Source organism: Plecotus auritus (genome assembly GCF_963455305.1).
Source record: "Plecotus auritus genome assembly, chromosome: 6".
NCBI lineage: Eukaryota > Metazoa > Chordata > Mammalia > Chiroptera > Vespertilionidae > Plecotus > Plecotus auritus.
This window is the reverse complement of record NC_137773.1, coordinates 178575957-178594353: the sequence shown is the minus strand read 5'-3', so window position 1 is coordinate 178594353 and position 18397 is coordinate 178575957. Positions and strand designations below refer to the sequence as shown.

General features: G+C 55.2%; 2 protein-coding genes across 3 annotated transcripts in view; both read right to left on the bottom strand.

Annotated features, from left to right (window-relative positions):
• SCAP (SREBF chaperone) overlaps positions 1 to 4388 on the bottom strand; it is a 32866-nt gene extending 28478 nt beyond the window's left edge. Inside the window, exon 1 of one of the 2 annotated variants that reach the window (XM_080671704.1) lies at positions 4244 to 4388. The gene's annotated coding sequence lies outside the window, so the exon portion shown is untranslated. The remainder of the gene's footprint in view (positions 1 to 4243) is intronic. The other variant, XM_080671703.1, reaches the window with a different exon arrangement.
• Positions 4389 to 8263: 3875 nt separating this feature from the next.
• On the bottom strand, positions 8264 to 17696 carry ELP6 (elongator acetyltransferase complex subunit 6). The gene is made up of 7 exons (XM_080673206.1): positions 17497 to 17696; positions 15258 to 15336; positions 14360 to 14430; positions 12578 to 12696; positions 11924 to 12125; positions 10843 to 10989; positions 8264 to 10066 (listed from the first exon to the last, which is right to left on the bottom strand). The coding sequence occupies exons 1-7, from the start codon at positions 17548 to 17550 to the stop codon at positions 9941 to 9943; spliced, it is 798 nt and encodes a 265-aa protein (XP_080529332.1). The 5' UTR covers positions 17551 to 17696; the 3' UTR covers positions 8264 to 9940.
• Between the last annotated feature and the right edge of the window lie 701 nt (positions 17697 to 18397).

Sequence of the window (18397 nt, the reverse complement as noted above, 5' to 3'; positions counted from 1 at the left end):
TGTGCCGGCCGCATGGCTCAGGGGCTGAGCGTCGACCTAGGAACCAGGAGGTCACGGTTCGATTCCCAGTCAGGGCACAGGCCCGGGGCTGCAGGCTCGATCCCCCATGTGAGGTGTGCAGGACGCAGCCGATCCACGATTCTCTCTCATCATTGATGTTCCTCTCTCCCCCTCTCCCTTCCTCTCTGAAATCAATAAAAACACGTTTAAAAGAAGAAAAAAAGAAGCCTGAGAAACCTGCCAGTGGCTGGTCACGGACAATGTGTGTGTGCGTGTGTGTATGTGTGTGCGCGTGCATGCACACACACATGCTCTAACCACTGAGCAACAGCCTTAAGGCAATAAGCATCTGTAATAATAAAAGTGCAATATGCTAATTAGACCGGACGTCCTTCTGGACGAAGCCGGGACTGCCAGGGCCAAGGCGGCCGCTGCCATGCATGAATTTTGTGCATCGGGCCTCTATCCTATGTAATAAAAGGCTAATATGCAAATCGACTGGACAGCGGAACAACCAGCCACTATGACACGCACTGACCACCAAGGGGCAGACGCTCAACGCAGGAGCTGCCCCCTGGTGGTCAGTGTGCTCCCACAGGGGGAGCGCCGCGCAGCCAGAAGCCCTGAACCCGGCTCACGGCTGGCGAGCGCAGCGGAGGTGGCGGGAGCCTTTCCTGCCTCCGTGCCAGCACGAAGGATGTCCAGCTGACGGCTTAGGCCCAGTCTCCCCAGGAAGCAGGCCTAAGCCATCAGTTGGACGTTCCCTGTGGGCTCCCGGACTGCGAGAGGGCGCAGGCCAGGCTGAGGGACCGCCCCCCCGCCCCCCCGCCCCCCCGAATGCACGAATCTCGTGCACTGGGCCTCTAGTTATTTTTTAAAGCACGTAGAATTCTGTAACTGCTCCTTTTGAGATAATGTACCGAACACTAGAGTGGAATGAACTGAAGAAGATCAAATCTAGTTTGTAAAAAGTGGTAAGAAATCACTGTTTTTTAATTTCAAAATATTCAGATGATTAAAAAATGCTCAGGAGTTGGAGAATATCACAGATATGACCATTACAACTGCCACGTTTGTGTGAACTGATTCCTTCAGTCTCGCTGGCCTCTCACTGAGATTGACATGTTTAAAATTGAAAAAGTCTAACTTTCAAAAGGGCTTTACCCGTCACCGCAGCTTCAAACTGAAGAGCTGGGGCTGTGTGTGCAACATGAAAGCTACGGAGACATCAGATCCTCACTCACAGGCATGACTGCAATTTTAAAACGATTTATAACTGGTGCTTACTACGAAATACCAATCTCTCTGATTATGTGGAAGTGCACTGAATTTCACTAGACTTCCAATTCAGAACAAGTGGTTAGCATAAGGCCTTCGGTAACGTGTGCATCTAGAAAATGCTAAGGAGCAAATAAACCAGTGGTTTCCAAACGGTTCTGATTATGAATCCACAACTACAACCATTTGAGTATACATCTCCAATATACGTGTATTTATATACAAATTATAGTGTTCGCTGTGGCAGCACATATCTATATATAAATTATACATATACTACTGTGGCGTTACATATGTTCACTATTATACAGTAAAAAGTCAGTAAGGCTGATATAAACATGAAGATTGTTTTTAATGTTGTTCCTGAGGCCCATGTGCACTCTTGGTGCTTGAACACACACGCACACGCACTGACACGCCCACTTTGGACTCCGCTGCAAAGCGTGTGTGTGCGTGGCCTGGCGAGGAGCCAGCCTTCTCAGGCAGTGCCCAACCCCTCACGCAGGAGCTGTCAAACGCAGGGGCCACACCGCTGTCTGCGTGCGGCTCAGTCCCACCACCTCCGGCTCGTCTGCGGTGCTGCCTTCCTCCCTTCGCCTCAGCACCTTCTGCTACCGCCCACCTGCCCGTGGCCGACGAAGAAGACTCTGCCGCCAGCAGGTGCCAAGAGCATCAAGCATCGACTCTGTGGTCAGACAAACCCGGATCCACGCCTCTCACTCCTCGGGGACCCAGGGTCCGCCGGGTCATGTCTCTAAAACGCATCGGTAACGAGGGCGGAAACAGCGCCGTCTCACCTGGCTGCTGTGGCGGAGGTGAGCTTTCATTAGAGCACCGAGCACAGGACCTACATACACAGGCAGGTGCTCCCGAGAGTGTACCCAGCTCCCTGGCTGGTGTGGCTCAGTGGATAGAGCGTCGGCCTGCAGACTGAAGGGTCCCGGGCTCGATTCCCCGTCAGGGAACAGGCCCAGGTTGTGGGCTCGATCCCCAGTAGGGGGCGTGCAGGAGGCAGCGGATCCATGATTCTCTCTCATCACTGATGTTTCTATCTCCCTCTCCCTCTCCCTTCCTCTCTGAAATCAATAAAAACGTATTTTTTTTAATATATTTTATTGCTTTTTTACAGAGAGGAAGGCAGAGGGATAGAGAGAAACATCGATGAGAGAGAAACATCCATCAGCTGCCTCCTGCACACTCCCCACTGGGGATGTGCCCGCAACCAAGGTACATGCCCTTGACCGGAATCGAACCTGGGACCCTTCAGTCCGCAGGCCGACGCTCTATCCACTGAGCCACACCGGTTAGGGCAATAATAATTCTGGGCAATTTTTTTTTTAAAAGAGGATATTCTTTAAAAAAAATAAAGAATATCCTCTTTAAAAAAAAAAAATTGCCCAGAATTATTATGGCAAAGAAGTCACCTGGACTTTGCTTCACCGGCAGGAAGCAAATCCGGGAAGGAAGCAGGTGGGGGTGGAAGTGGCTCAGGTGGAGTCGGGCAGGTCTGGTTTGAAGGCCTGATCTCCGCTTACAAGCCCGTGACTCTGGGAACCCACTTCCTCTCTGAGGGGCCGCTTCCCACCTGTTCAAGGTGAGTGAGGACACACAGGGGACCCGTCAGGCCAGTAAACCAACGCTGGTGGCCAGCAAAGGGCCAGCAATGCCGGGGGCCAGCAAAGGGCACAAACACCGCAGCGTCCTTGGGGTCTCTGGGCCCTGGGCCCCGGCCGGCTGGACGCCAGGAGAGCAGCCCCCCCGGAGTCTACGTCAGGAGGTGTGGGCACTGAACCCACAAGTATGGTCTGTTTCCCAACCGGCCAGGTCGTTTGCTCATCTATGACCTCAGGCAACCGACAACCTTTATGCCAACTCTTTCTAGTCAGGAACCAGGAGCGGACGGCTTACCACCGCCCACGGCAGCCTCGATGTCTGTTTTTTTGGGGGGGGCGGGGGGGTCCCCCTAGGCCAGGGAGTAGGAAGTAGAGGGGCTGCTTTTGCCACAACACGGGAGAGCACTCGGACGTCAGACCAGCTCCGAGAGCCAACTCTTCCCACGTCACTGTGGACCCCAAGAATGCGTGCGGGGACCTGTCTGCGTGGTGTCTCCCCCACGCGTGCCCCCGCAGGACGCCTAAGCCGCCTTCACACCCACGAGCCGGACAGGCCAGCTCGCAGCACCGCGCACCGCGGGGCCGCGCTCGGGGGGAACGGGCACCCCTGCCGCTGACCCCCCAGAAGCTCCCAGCTCGGGCGCCAACCCCCATGGCAGCAGCGACCGGGATGCTGCGCAACCAACGCCACCCGCACAGCCGGCATCGCCGACACCGTCCCACGCCCTCCTCCCAGCAACATCCAAACTCCGCGGGCGGGGTTCAGGCACGCCGCCCTGGGGTCACCGCCGAGGCGGGGCAACAGGGCCCCGAACCGGGGGGGCTCCTGCCAGGCCCCCGGGGGCACCCCGCCCGCAGAGCCCCTGCGACCCGCACCGCGAGACCGGCCCCTGCAGCCCCTCCAGCCGAGAACAGGGCCGCTCGCGAGCCAAGTTTGGGTTTGGGCAAACAGAAAGCCGGGCGCCAGCAACACGCCCCGCAGCAGCTGCGCGGAGCCGCTGATCTTCTTCCGCGAGAGGCGGGAGCGGCCGGCGCACCCTGCCCGCGCCCGGGGAGCCCACACGGCCCCCAGCACGTTCCCGACCCGCAGCTTCCGGGGGATCGTGGGGCCCAAGGGCGCGACCCCGTCCTGGCCGCGGTCACGGGGGCCGGAGAGTGGATGGCAGCGCGCGGCTCGCGGGGCCGGGGGGACACGGCGACCCGGCCCCCGACCCGGCCGCGGTCTCCCCGCCCGGGCGGCACGGCTGCTGGACAGCGCCCGTGCCCGCGGCGGCCCATCCCGGAACCCCCGGCCGCGCGGGGAGGCCGAGCCGGGCCCGCGACCGGGCGCCGTGGGGACCGCGCGGTGGTACCTGTGGCGGCGGCGGCGAGGGCAGCGGCGGCGGCGGCGGCGGCGTGCGCGCTCCTGGCCCGCGGTTCGGTGCGTGGCGCCCGCCCCTCTCGCTCGCTCTCTCTCGGGCCGCCGGGCGCCGCGCAGCTCCCGCCCCTTCACCTCTCACCTCCTACCTTTCCCCTCCCGCCCCGCCGCCCTCCGCACGTGTTCCTGGCGCGCGCATGCGCAGTCGCCCCTCCCGCAGCTCCCGCGCGCCCCCTGGCGGCCGCCGGCGCCCCGTGGGGAGGGCAGGGGTTGTGGGCGGCCTGGAAACAGCCGTCTGGAAAGTTCCTGGGTAACAGAGCGGAGATGCCTGGAGTCGGCGGGAAGTCCATGCTGTGTCCACACACACTCGGGGGTACGTAGGCCTGTGAGTTTCCCTCCAGTTAACGATTCCCGCTCCCGTCTCTTCCTCCCTCGCTCCAGCCTGCTGCAATGTAGGACATCTCAGAAGTTCCTTCTCATCACTAGAGGCGGGGCAGACCGTGCACCAGTGGATCCCTCCGCCCAGCCTGTGGGGATCAGGCGAAAGCTCTCGGACATCCCCCAAGGGGTCCCGGACTGCAAGAGGGAGGTTCTCGGGTGACCCACCCCGATTCCAGGTCCCTCCTCTCTGGTCCAGGTGCGTCACCAGAACCGCAGCTCGGCAGCTCCTATGTTGAGCATCTGCCCCCTGACGTCACTGCACGTCATAGCTCCCGGCGGGACAGTCAAAAGGTTGCTTAGGCTTTTCTATCTATAGATTAGCAAAGCTCAACCGTACTTCAAATTGCTTACCAAGGAGTGATGCAAAATCTTAAACAAAATGGAACTTAGGTGTTTGTCAAGAACTGCCTGGCTGGTGTGGCTCAGTGGTTGAGCATCAACCCAGATCACAGCAGGGCGCACACCTGGGTTGCAGGCTGGATCCCCAGCTGGGGGCGTGCAGGAGGCAGCCGACCCATGATTCTCTCAACTTTGATGTTTCTATCCCTCTCTCTTAAATCAATAAAAACATATTTAGCCTTAGCTGGTTTGGCTCAGTGGATAGAGCGTCAGCCTGTGGACAGAAGGGTCCCAGGTTCGATTCTGGTCAAGGGCACATGCTTGGGTTGTGGGCTCGGTGTGCAAGAGGCAGCCGATCAATGATTCCCTTTCATCATTGATGTTTCTATCTCTCTTCCTCTCTGAAATAAAATATTAAAAAAAACACTTAGCCCTAACCGGTTTGGCTCAGTGGATAGAGCGTTGGCCTGCGGACTGAAGGGTCCCGGGTTCGATTCCAGTCAAGGGCATGTACCTTGGTTGCAGGCACATCCCCAATAGGGAGTGTGCAGGAGGCAGCTGATCGATGTTTCTGACTCTCTATCCCTCTCCCTTCCTCTCTGTAAAAAATCAATAAAATATATTTTAAAAAGTTAAAATTAAGAAAACACTTAAAAAAGAAGTCATAATTCCCCATACTTAAGCTTCTACACTGGGCCAATCCTCATGAAAATCTTGAAAAACAGGGGCTGGGTCTATTTCATAAATAAAGACAATTTCTTCAAGAGGGGAGGTTTGTGCAGGCGACTCTGATAACTGACACGGTGGCCACAGCCTGCGACACAGGACTCTGGGCTCCACCCCACTACCCAGGCCCCTCGGCCGTCGTGGGCACGGAGAAGGGTTTCTCGTGGCGATTCAGGTCCGTCTTTGCTCACTAGTGACAGCAGCTGGCGGCGCGAGCAGCTGGACAGGGCTGCTTCCGGCAGACTCCTTGGCTCTGCACCCTGGTCCCAGCAGCAGCTGTTCGTGGCCGGGGTTACTGACCCTCAGAGAACCCACCTTGGGAGTCAGGTGCAGGATGCAGCCAACAACACTGACCTCGGTGCTTTCGGAACGAAATTAAGATCCAGGTGAACAGACGTAAAATGCCTCGATTCCACAACACAGTAGCCATTCTTTTTTAAAGCACATTCTTATTGATTTCAGAGGGAGAATCATTGACCGGCTGCCTCCTGCACACCCCCTACTGGAGCCCACAACCCCAGCCTGTGCCCTTGACTGGAATCGAGCCCCGGACCCTTCAGTTCGCAGGCCGACGCTCTGTCCACTGAGCCACATGGGCCAGGGATCTGGGTAAGCTCCGACTGAGCACTTGTGTTGTGTAGGTCCCGTGCTCGGTGCTCTGATAAAAGCTCATCTCAACCCTAACAGCCAGGTGAGATGGCGCTGTTCCCGCCCCACCTCGGCTCCCTGGAGGTTCGGGCACCTCCTGTGGGTGTGCTGGCTGAGGAGGTTCTGACATGATTTGACGGACCCTGGTCACCTGAGGTGGTGTAGATCCAAACCTGCTGGGGCATGAAGTATTTTTTTAGCCATTTTAGGAGCATGTTTTTTGTTATCGAGCTTCTCCCATTGACCCTTTGCTCATTGAAGTCTGCTTCCTTCTTCCCAAACCTAGAATGGTCTGATTTTGTAATTGTTACTGAAGTCTAGCTAAACTGTGTTGTCATTAAGGAACATTCTCTGAAAGGAACATCCCTAATGGCTGGTTCTGTTAGGTATCTTTTTAAAAAATATATTTTTATTGATTTCAGAGAGGGGGAGGGAGAGAGAGTAACATCAAGGATGAGAATCATGGATCGGCTGCCTCCCGCTCGCCCCACACTGGGGATGGAGCCCACAACCCCGGCATGTGCCCTTGACCAGAATCAAACCCAGGACCCTTCAGTCCGAAGGCCAACGCTTATCCACTGAGCCAAGCCAGCCAGGGCTGTTTTAGGTCTTGTATGTTTACGTGCATGTTGGCCATTCCTATGTCTGCTTTGATGTCGATGCCAATCCTTTGCTCACTTGTTAACTGGTTGTCTTATTAAATTGTGAGTTATATATTCTGGACACTTTTTCAGAAAAACAAATAGAAAAGATAAATATTTGAAAAATAAACAGTACTAAAACTGACAACAAAGAAAACCATAAAGACCAGTAACAAAGACAAAATTCCAAAAAGTTGCCTGACCTTACCAATGAGAGGCCTAACTTGGGATAAAAAGCACTAAGACTTTCAGAGCATACAAAAGGCAGCGAGTCCCTCAGTACTGCTTACGTGGCATGTATTGTTTTCCTGTTCAAACCTGACTGGACGAATACAGAGAAAAATAATTAGAGGCCATCTTTGCTCACAACTATAGATGGCATACTACCATAATCAATCAATCTAAAAAATAAATATTGATTTTAAAATCTTAAGCCTCACAAACAGCAGTTCATAGAAAATATAACAAATACTAGTAAGATAAGACTGCAGGAGGAATTCAAGGGTCATACACCAGAGAGGTGTTACCACGGCCAGCACACCCATAACCGGAAAGTGCCATGACCTCCAGGAAGCCGAAAGCCCACAGGATTCAACGATTGCTGGTCAAGCCCTTACACAAGGCGTGGCTCGGTGGCTGAGCGTTGACCTATGAACCAAGAGCGCATGTCCAGTTTGTGGGATCGATCTCCAGTGGGGGGCGTGCAGGAGGCAGCCGATCAGAGATTCTCTCTCATCACTAATGTTTCTCTCTCTCTCTCCTTCTCCCTTCCTCTCTGAAATCAATAAAAATATATTTTTAAAAAGGGGGGAGGGATAGGAGTTGAGGAGGAACATTTCTTTCTCCTTTCCTTCTTCAAGCTTATTTTTTAAACTGACTTGATAATATATTTTAAAATTAAATATTATAGAAAAATGCCTCCTAGTCCCTTAAAAACAGAAACTGGACAGCAAATGCCTACACACCACTCTCATGTCACAAATTGCAAAGTGCTGACTAAAGTTTCAAGGGAGGAATAAGCAAGGTGTGTACCATTATTTGCAGATGTTAATGATATATAAAAAAGGGGGAAATATCTAACAAATTCAAGTCTCAATCTGAAAATCATTAGAAGTTTAGAAAAATTTTTTAAAAAGTCAACTGCATTACTATGTCAAAAACACCATTTAAAAAATTAATAAAACCAAGTAAGTCCTTTTCCAATAACTAAGAAACATTTGAGAGGGCATTAAGTCGATTTCTGCATTAGTTTTAATAAATTATACAACCAGGGGTCGGGGGTGGGCTAGAGGAGATTAATGGGGGGAAGGGGGCATTTGTAATACTTGCAACAATAAAGATTTAAAAACCTAATAACAAAAAATTATACAACCAGCTTTAAAAAATGAGAAGTCTCTGGGGAACACTTCATAGAACCTGACAAAGTGCTGGTGAAAGTCATCTGGATAAGTGGCACAATAACCCTTTTTTAAAAAAATATTTTTTTATTGATTTCAGAGAGAGAGAGGGAGACATAGAAACATCAATGATGAGAATCAATGATCGGCTGCCTCCTGCATGCCCCCTACTGGGGATTGAGCCCACAACCAAGGGGCCAGAATCAAACCTGGGACCCTTCAGTCCGCAGGCCAAACCTCTATCCACGGAGCCAAACCAGCTAGGGCGGGCACAATACCCTTTCAATAGATTCCTGAGGCCCCGGCCAGGTAGTCAGTTGGTTAGAACGTTGTCCCGACATACCAAGGTTGTGAGTTCGATCCCCAGTCAGGGCACAAACAAGAATCAACCAACGCATAGGTAAGTGGAACAACAAGCCGATGTCTCTCTCTCTAAAATCAATATAAAAAACTAACGGCTCCGGAGAGCACAGACACACTAACCTCTCAACACCTAGAAAGGGGACGGCACAGAGGCTCTATTGAGAACCTTTACCTGTAAGTAAGACCGAGCACACAAAGAGCAAGTGACCTTCTTCTCAGCAAGTGCTGCGCGCTATTTAGGGATCAGCATGGAGACAAAGCACAAGACTGTAACGAACTCTAAATGAGTCACAAGCGAAGGTGCACTTAACAAATTATCTTCGGCTAGAAAGAGAACAGCCCCTTCGCGGCAGTAAAGAAGGAAAGGACATTTCTGAGTCCTGGGGAGCTATGATGCCCTCAGAGACAGAACAGGGGCACTCCAAGGCCCTTCCAACTGGCACTGCTTCCCCGAGTCACAATTCTTACCCAGCCTCTGCTCCTGCCACCCACACAACCAGCTGAGGGGACCACGGCTCTCCTGCGGGAGGCCTGTGGGCTTCCTGCTACCGGAACTGGTTCCTGGCTCGTGGCTGTCCTCTCCGCCCGTCCCCGCAGCCCCTCCCCACAGCAGGTGCCCTTAGGCCCCACAGGTCCAGGAGGGGCCTCCCCTTCCCAGGAGGGTGGGTCAGCCCTCGTGGCCTCCTGGGGCCTCCACACTCGCTAAGCCGTTCCTAAGCACTTCCTCGCTGGGCGTGGGGAGAGGACCTTTGCAAGACAAAGGTGAACACTGCACACGAGATGCCCGGAGCCAGGATGTGGGGCGCACTCTGTGGCAGCCAGGACGACCCATCTGTCCCCGAGGATGCCCGCCATCGGGACTGCCCCTGCCAGCGCTCAACCCACCCTGGCTCCAAGGCACAGCCCAACGGCCGGGCTGGCGAGTTACACGCAAGCTCCAGAGGACCCTTTCACCCAGCTCCCACGTCTCGGCAGAGCAGGGTGCGGTTCCTGACGTGTTTGCTGAACATGGGACAAGGGCACACGCCACAGTCCGCTCATCCCGGGGCGCAGTCCAGCCGGGAACACGGCTGCGAAGGCCGAGATGCTTCACCCTCCGTGTCCGAGACCGCCCAGGGGCTCCGTCTCCCCCTCGGGTCACAGAACCGCAGGCGACATTCCTTTGGCGAAAAAGGACACGCTCTTGTCCTGGATCTTGTACTGGAAAGTGAGGCTCCGACCCCGCGGGGCGGGCGGCGATGGTGTCCGCCAGAGGACCCTCAGCTGCGAGACAGGAGAGAATGAGAGGCCCCGCCCAGTGCCTGCCCCACCGAGACCTCCCAGCTCCTCCGTGACCTCCCAGCTCCTCCGTGACCTCCCCGCTCCTCTGTGACCTCGGGCCTCAGATCACTGGCACGTGTGCCAGGCAGGTATGGGACCGACGCCCACCGCAAGGCTGTTACAGCGGAGAGTCAAGGTGCCTCCATTACGACAGCGACACGTGCTCCCCACGGGAAGGAAAAGGCACCAGGGCCACCGCTCGTGCCGTGGGCCCCTCATCCTGCTCCCTCCACGGTCAGCACTTGCTGCCGCGCTAACTTAGAACGTGCACGCTCCACTCAGAGGCCCGGGAAGGCTCCGCTTATCTGGGTGACGTCTCGGCTGAGCGTCCTGAGCCCTCAGAGCCAGGCCCCAGCGCCCGGCAGAACCTCTCTCACGCCGGCCGCGGGCACCGCCGCTCAGCATGGCTGTGCTGCTTTAGACGCCACACTCCCCGCTGAGTGTCCCTGGGCAAGAGTGGCCGCAGGAAGTTAGCCTGGAGTGGGGCTGGGGTGAAGTCTCAGAAGGCGGAGAAGCATGCAGCCGGGGATAAGCCTGGCCTCCCTCGGCGCAGGCCCGCCCTCTGCCTGAGCCTCCCCCCAGCGCTGTGCAGGGGCAGCAGCGGGCGGCAGCCCAGCCTCAGGGAAAGCCGCCCAGGTCCCATTTTAAAAGAACACTTTCCCACGTGAGAGCCGGACTCAGGCACCGCCGCCAGCAGGATGCTGGCCCACCCTGCGCACCTGCCCGTGCACGTCCCTGCAGAAGCCGGTGGCCAGGCCCTCGGCCCGCAGGACCAGCTGGCTCTGGTGACTGAGGCCGTTCAGCAGGAGGTCGCTCTCCTCGTCCTCGGCGTCCCCGCTGGCGTGCACAAGGGCCACTATGTTTCCCTGCAACAGACACAGACGGGAGCCTCCCCTGATGGCAGGGACACCAGGCTCGGGCCGCACACCCGCTCCCAGGTCGGCCTCCACCGCCACCGCACGACCAGCCCCTTTGCGGGAGGGCCCCACCTGGGCTCCCATCACCCACTGGACATCCGATCACCAGCACATCCAAACTGTACTTCCAGCTCAAGTCACCTGAAACCAAGCACGGCCGGCGGACAGAGGGTCCCGGGTTCCACTGCCAAGGGCATGTACCTCAGTTGCAGGTGCCCTGGCCCTGGCCCAGGCGCGTGCAAGAGGCAACCCATCGATGTGTCTCTCTCACATCGATGTTTCTGTCTCTCCCTCACTTTCCACTATCTCTAAAAGGCAATGGAAAAATATCCTCAGGCGAGGATTAATAAAAAATAAAATAAAATCTCTATTATGGTAAAGTCTCGAGTTTTGCCCTAGCTGGTTTGGCTCAATGGATAGAGCGTCGGCCTGCGGACTGAAGGGTCCCAGGTTTGAAGCCAGCCAAGGGCACATGCCTGGGTTGCGGGCTCGATCCCCAATGGGGGGTGTGCAGGACGCAGCCAATCAATGATTCTCTCATCGTTGATGTTTCTAGCTCTCTCTTCCTCTCCCCTTCCTCTCTGAAATCAATAAAATATATATTTTTATTAAAAAGTCTCTAGTTTTGCCTAATAACTTGACAATACAGGTTACAACCTACACTTATCCTGCACCTCACAATTTTCAAAGCAATTTATACCCATCATCTCAACTGATCTACAGCCACACCCAGAGGGGCGTGACTGCCCAGGACACACAGGCTGGGGCCTCGCAGCACCACAGGACCAGCCCCCGGGAGACCGTGCTCGGCGCCCCGTTAGCAATGGCAAGTACGGGAGCCGAGGGGAGAGACGACAGCCCTGGGCCTGCCTGGCCTGCGTACCTGCAGCCGGCAGCACACGCAGGCTCTGCAGTAGTGGATGAAGTCCAGCACGGCCACCGCCCCCACGCCCAGGCTCAGCAGCACACTGAGGTCGTCCACCAGCAGCACCGGGCGCCTCCAGGCAGCCTCCCCCTGGCCCACGGGCTTCAGGGCGTCCCGCACGAACTCGTACAGCGGCCGCAGGCTGCCAGCCTTGGCCTCCCTGGACGTGAGGCAGAAGTCAGCGGAGTTCACTCTCCACAGCGTGCGTCTTGGACTGAGCAGCATCACAGGGAGGGTGGGGGAGGCAGAGAGCGGGATCCCAGTCCTCCGCCCCGAGGAGTCAGGGTGGTCGGCCAGGAAAGGCGTGCGAGCAGGGAGTTGTGCTTCAACACAAATGCTCCTCGAGGCCCCCTGGCACCAGGCACTCGGCTACCCACTGCGGACACACAAGCAAACAGCCCCCAGGCCCCCAGAGGAGCACACGCCTCTGACCCGCGGTTAGGCCCTGGAAGGTTCCTGAGGCTGGGCAGGGGGTGCAGCCCTCCCAGCAGGTCCTAATTGGACCTGTCTGACCCGAAGCCACACTGACCTCCCACACACCGAGGGGGAGGCGACAGCAGCGCTGGGCTGGCCCCACCGCTGTGCCGGGGGCTGGGCTGCAGGCGGACTGACCTGAGGAACTGCAGTGGGGGGGCCTCCCCCTCCGCCCGGAAGAAGGTGTCCACCGCTGACCTGAGACCCTCGAGGAAGACGAGCTGCCCGCGTTCCCGTGCCGTGGTCAGGCTGACACCCTGAGCACAGCCAAGAGAAGAGTGAGCCACGGCGCCTCGCACGGCGCCTCCCAGGGGAACCCCAGGGCTCACCCCAAGCTCTCAGGAGGGCACAGCCCCACCAAACCCTGCCGACGTGCACCTGCCCACCCTCCCTGGGCCCGTGTCTCCTTTCCCCTGGCGTTCCCACCCACAATTCCCATTCTCTTTTCAGAGGTGCACTTACATGGGTTGTCACCTTAAAAAAAAAGTGCACCTTTCATTTCTGTATTTATTTTTATGATTACCCACACAGACGTTAATTTGCAATAGTGATATAGACGCCTTTTTAAATGCATGTGTTTATAAGACTAAGCACATTTAAAAGTAGTAAATAGTCAGTAACAGGGTGGGAAGATGATAGTCTCTGTAGCAACTACTCAACTCTGCTATTGTAGAGCGAAAGCTGCCAGAGACAATTCATCAGCAAATGGGTGGGGCTGTGTTCTAATAAAACTTTATTTTCAAAACACAGGGTGCAGGCAGGAGTTTGTTGACCCTTGCTCTAATCAGAACTTGTTAAATAGGATTCTTCATGAACCACCCCATTAAGAATCTCAAGACACCTGCCTAAAAGGCAGATCCCCAAGTCCCACTCCAGACCTCCAAAACCAGAAATTTCGGGGGCAGAGCCCGAGTCAGCATTCAGCAGGGCGCCAGGGATGGTGACACACTGCCCTCGCTGTGCAGGAACGGGGACCCGCCCTGGGCCAGGTCTCCATGGCTCCCTCATCCACGCGTGTCCTCCCTTCTGCACACCATCAGCTCCAACAGCCCGTGCTCTTGCTCACGGCCATTCTGCCCGTGGAAGTGAGTCACTCACCAAGAGGGAGTGAGGTGCAGAGGACCGCTCACTCGAGGCTGCGCACCCAGGACTGTGCACACCACCCTGCCGTGTTGATGGTGAGGCCAAGGAAGTAGGAAAAGCAGCCCGACTGAGGCCCAGCCTCCTCATCCAGAAAGCCCGATGCCGAGGCCAGAGGGAGCCGGGCCTCAGGCCTGGAATGCAGGTGTTCCTGCCCTGACTGCTCCCCAAGCTCATGCCGACGTCTAACGGGCCTGTCTTCCTTGTCTGCGCCGAGTGAGAAAGAGCCACCCTTCTCTCTCCCTCCCATCCGTTTCCCTGCATCAGGGAAGACCACTGCTGATGGGTGACCCGGTTCTCCCTGTGTGAGCCTGGCCTATCAAAACCAAACTCCTCACTCGGTCCATGAGCAGCCTCCGTCGTCACACGCTTACCTACCTTTATCTGATGAGATGAGGTGCAGGTGACAAAGAGCCTGTCCCCACCTGGGCCCTAAGCCCAGACTGAGAGACAGTGGGAGCCACTCCACCTGGTGGCAGACCAAGCTGTGATCGCCAACCCGGCGGGGCTGAGACGAAAGCCCACACGTCAAGGGGAAACCGTCACTGGCCCAGAATCGGCAGAGATGCGTTTGGTTAACCAACAACAGACCTGGGTCTGTAAACTCTATGTTAATAAGACACGCGGAGATGCTGTCTAACCCCTCCAGATAAAGGGCTCCGGAGCCCACGATCTCCTTAGTCCCTCCCTTGCTAAGTTCTCTACAACCTCAGAGCACTCAATGTGCGTGGCACACACACACCCACTCAGGGACCTCACCACCGAGTCTGCAATACTTACCAGCTTCTGTCCCACAGTGTTGTAGTGACTGAAGGACTGAATGAGCGCCACAAAACACACCTTACAGTCAGCTGGAAAACAGAACAAACTTATCTTAGCAACGTCTCTCTTTACAGCCGCTCTCCGCTCCGCTCCTCCCCTCCCCACCTCTGGACACGGAACCACTGAGGCAGGTCTCCTCCCCTCCACACCTCTGGACACTGAACCACTGAGGCAGGTCTTAGAGCAGGGGTGGGCAAACTTTTTGACTCGAGGGCCACAATGGGTTCTTAAACTGGACCGGAGGGCCGGAACAAAAGCATGGATGGAGTGTTTGTGTGAACTAATATAAATTCAAAGTAAAGGAGCGGAGGGGAGAGCAAGAGAACCGGATAGAACAGCCGGATCCGGTCCGCGGGCCATAGTTTGCCCAAGGCTGTCTTAGAGACTCAGCGGTCTTGCAACCTAAAATACCAAGTTTGATTCTAAGATGCAGTTTTTGAAATATTTAGTAATTGTACCTTTTACAATTGATTCTGAGATGTACTTCTGTTAGATGTATTACTGGGTACCTTATTTTCCTCTAGTGTTAATACATTGTGGTCCTTAAAAAATATATTTTTCTGTTTGTTGTCAGTGTACAGGAGTGCAATTAATTTTTTTTTCTTTATTGATTAAGGTATTACATATGTACCCTGATCCCCCCATGGCCCCTACAATTAACTTTTAAACTGGTCTTACATCCAAGACGATATAAAGGAAACGCAAAGAGCTCTAGCTCCTCACTGACGGTAATTAACTCTAATGAACAGCCACCTGGCCACCCAGACACCCGACCAGTCCCATTTCTTCTGAAACGGGTTTTCTAAGTGCTTTCTGCCTCGGGTTTCTTTCTCAGTAGCATCGATGGGTCCCCTACCTTTGAGGTAGAAGGAGAGAAAGTGGTGCAGCAGGAAACTGCCATCGGTCTTAGCATCGCAGAGTAGAGTCAGTTTCCCCTGAAAATTAAGAAGAACACAAAAAAGTGAGTCAGATCCCTGGACAGAGGGCGGCTGGCTGTATAAATCTGCAGAGTATGTGTGTATGTGTGTATGTAATACATATCTGTGTAATACATATGTGTGTAATACATATGCACTAGGATTATCAAAAAGGAAGTAAAAATTGTGGGAAAAACAACAATTAAAGTGATCAGTATTAAGTCACTCATTACGGGCAAGCATATCTCGGCTTCCGTTTTCCCAAAGCAAAACAGAGGATAAATCCCTCCTCTTCCTCACTCCTCACCTAGTAACTCAGGGACTAGTCTTGGGGGAATGAGATACTGAACAAGGAAGCGTCTACCATCAGAATCCAACAAAAATCACGGCCTGCCAACGCGGGGAGGGAACTTCAAAAACTTCTGCTCCAGCTTCCTCCCTATTTCTAAGCCTGACGCCGAGTCCGCCCTAGAGGGTGGGAAGGAGGGAAGGCGTGGTGTTGACAGACCTCGGTGTCCAATGGCCCCGGACACTGCTTCAGGCAGAGCTCTGGCCACGGAGCCCTGGAAAGACCTCTCAGGATGGCCGTCTGTGCAACGCCTGGCTGCCCTGACCCAGCCACCTCAAGTTCCTTGTCAGTGAAAGGGAAGGTCAAGATCAAGTGGGATTAGACACACCACCTCTGTGCCGTTGTGACTTTTTTCACTTATGAAACATGAAAGATGCTCTGGCCGGTTTGGCTCAGTACTAGGTAGACAGAGTGCTGAAGGGTCCCAGGTTCGATTCTGGTCAGGGCATGTACCTTGGTTGCGGGCACATACCCAGTAGGGAGTGTGCAGGAGGCAGCTGATTGATGTCTCTCTCTCACCAATGTTTCTGGCTCTCTATCTCTCTCCCTTCTTCTCTTTAAAAAAATCAATAAAATATATTTTTTAAAAAAATAAAAAAAATAAAAGTCAATGGGAAAATATCCTCGGATAAGGATTAAAATTAAATAGATAATTTTTTGGCCTGCGGACTGAAGGGTCCCAGGTTCAATTCCGGTCAAGGGCATGTACCTTGGTTGCAGGCACATCCCCAGTAGGGGGTGTGCAGGAGGCAGCTGATCGATGTTTCTCTCTCATCAATGTTTCTAACTCTCTATCCCTCTCCCTTCCTCTCTGTAAAAAATCAATTAAAATATTTTAAAAAAATAAAAAATAAAATAAATAGATAATTTTTAAAAATGTATTTCTTAAGACAAAACAAACATGAAAGATCACACTATAGCTCCTGAGGGTTACCCCCAGGGCTGTCACCCCACTGGGATCCTCCATTCCCTAGCTGGGCCCTGGGCTGAACACTTGGGTGGCGCAGAAGTCATTGGTAAGGTAGCCAGCGCCACCTGCAGGCCTGGGCAGCCAAGAACTGCTGGGCAACTACGAAATCCACAAGGATCTACCGAAAACTGATTTGCCTGGCACCATGAGGTCATTAAGGCCTCTTGGCTGCCTGGAGGAGCTTGACATTTGCGTTACGAAGACAAAGGTTATGAAACAAACCAGGGATGTTCCTGGGAGAGGTAACCCCCTGGGCTAAAAGGTGAAAAATTTCGAGGTGCCCCAGAAGGCGGGAAGAGTGGGAAACGCAGAGTGGCGAGGCTGTGGTGCCAAAGGTGGCCTTGGCACAACCCCGCGTTGGCTGAGAGCAGCTGGGAAGCGCGCTTCTAGGCACCATGAGAGGGAAGCGTCGGAGGAGCAGCAGCGATCCCCGCGACCTGCGGGGGCTCCCGAGCCAGAAGGACACGCAGGACGGGGAAGAAGCTGGGCCCCGGTGAAGGTGGAGAACCAAACTGTCCTCTCCCTCTCAGGGAACCTCCCCTGGGCGCCGGGACCCCAACACGGGGTGAGCACGCCGAGGGCTCCCGGTACACATTTGTGAACGTAAGTCCGTCCATACGTCGAACATGCTTCCCAGAACGTTCACGGGCACGCACGGCCTGCGAGAAGGTGCAGAAGTCCGCCTCCCGCCGGTCCTGAGGTCCAGCCCAAGCCCAGTCGGCCCTCCCTGGACTACAACTCCCAGGCACAGCCGGCCGGTGGACAGAGCGTCCCTCCCGCGGGTCCGCGTGCCCTGCACCGGGGACGCGTGCTTCCGCCCGGCTCCAGGGACCGCCCCTCCCCGCCGCGCGCGAGTTACCGGCTCCACCCGGTCCGGGGAGGCATTGAGGAGGTTATTGAGCTCGGGGAACATTCCGCGCTCGCGGAGCAGCGTCCTGGACGGAGAAGTAAAAGTACCGCGGAGACGAGTGGGGACTGCAGCACACAGTACCCACGCCCCCGGGCCAGGAGCATGCGCGACACCGCCTGAGCCTACCGCAGCCAATCAGGAGGCGCCTGGACCTGGACGCTTCCGGCGCACGCGTGATGACGCGTTTCCGGCCGCTGTCCCGCCGCACCCTCGGCCCGGCGGCTCCAGCGGCTGCAACAAGTTCAGTTCCTACCCTGCGGCTCTGCGGCGTGGGAGCCCTCGCTGTGGCGCCCTCGAGGCCCCACGCAATCGGCTCTCTTCTTCCTCCCCGAAGCCTCACGCTCCCCGCCCCGGGCGAGCTCGGGCTGTGCTAGGAACGTGTGCTGCATCCGGGAAGGAGAGGGGCCGGGGGTCTGCCCTGGCACAAAGCAGAAAACAAACAAACATGGAACCAGGCATTGGAAAGTCCAGTGGGATGCATGTAAGCCTAACCAATGGACACAGACAGCAGGGGGGTGAGGGGGGCGGGTAATGGGGGAATAAGGACCCATATGTAACACCGTAATCAATAAATAAATTAAAAAAGAAAAAGAAAAGTCCAGTGGGGAGCGGGTAGATTTCAGGATTAAAGAGGCTGTGGGGCCCTAACTGGTTTGGCTCAGTGGATAGAGCTTTGGCCTGGGGACTGAAGGGTCCCGGGTTCGATTCCAGTCAAGGGCATGCACCTTGGTTGCGGGCACATCCCCACTAGGGGGTGTGCAGGAGGCAGCTGATGGATGTTTCTCTCTCATCGATGTTTCTAACTCTCTCTCCCTCTCCCTCTCTGTAAAAAAATCAATAAAATATATTA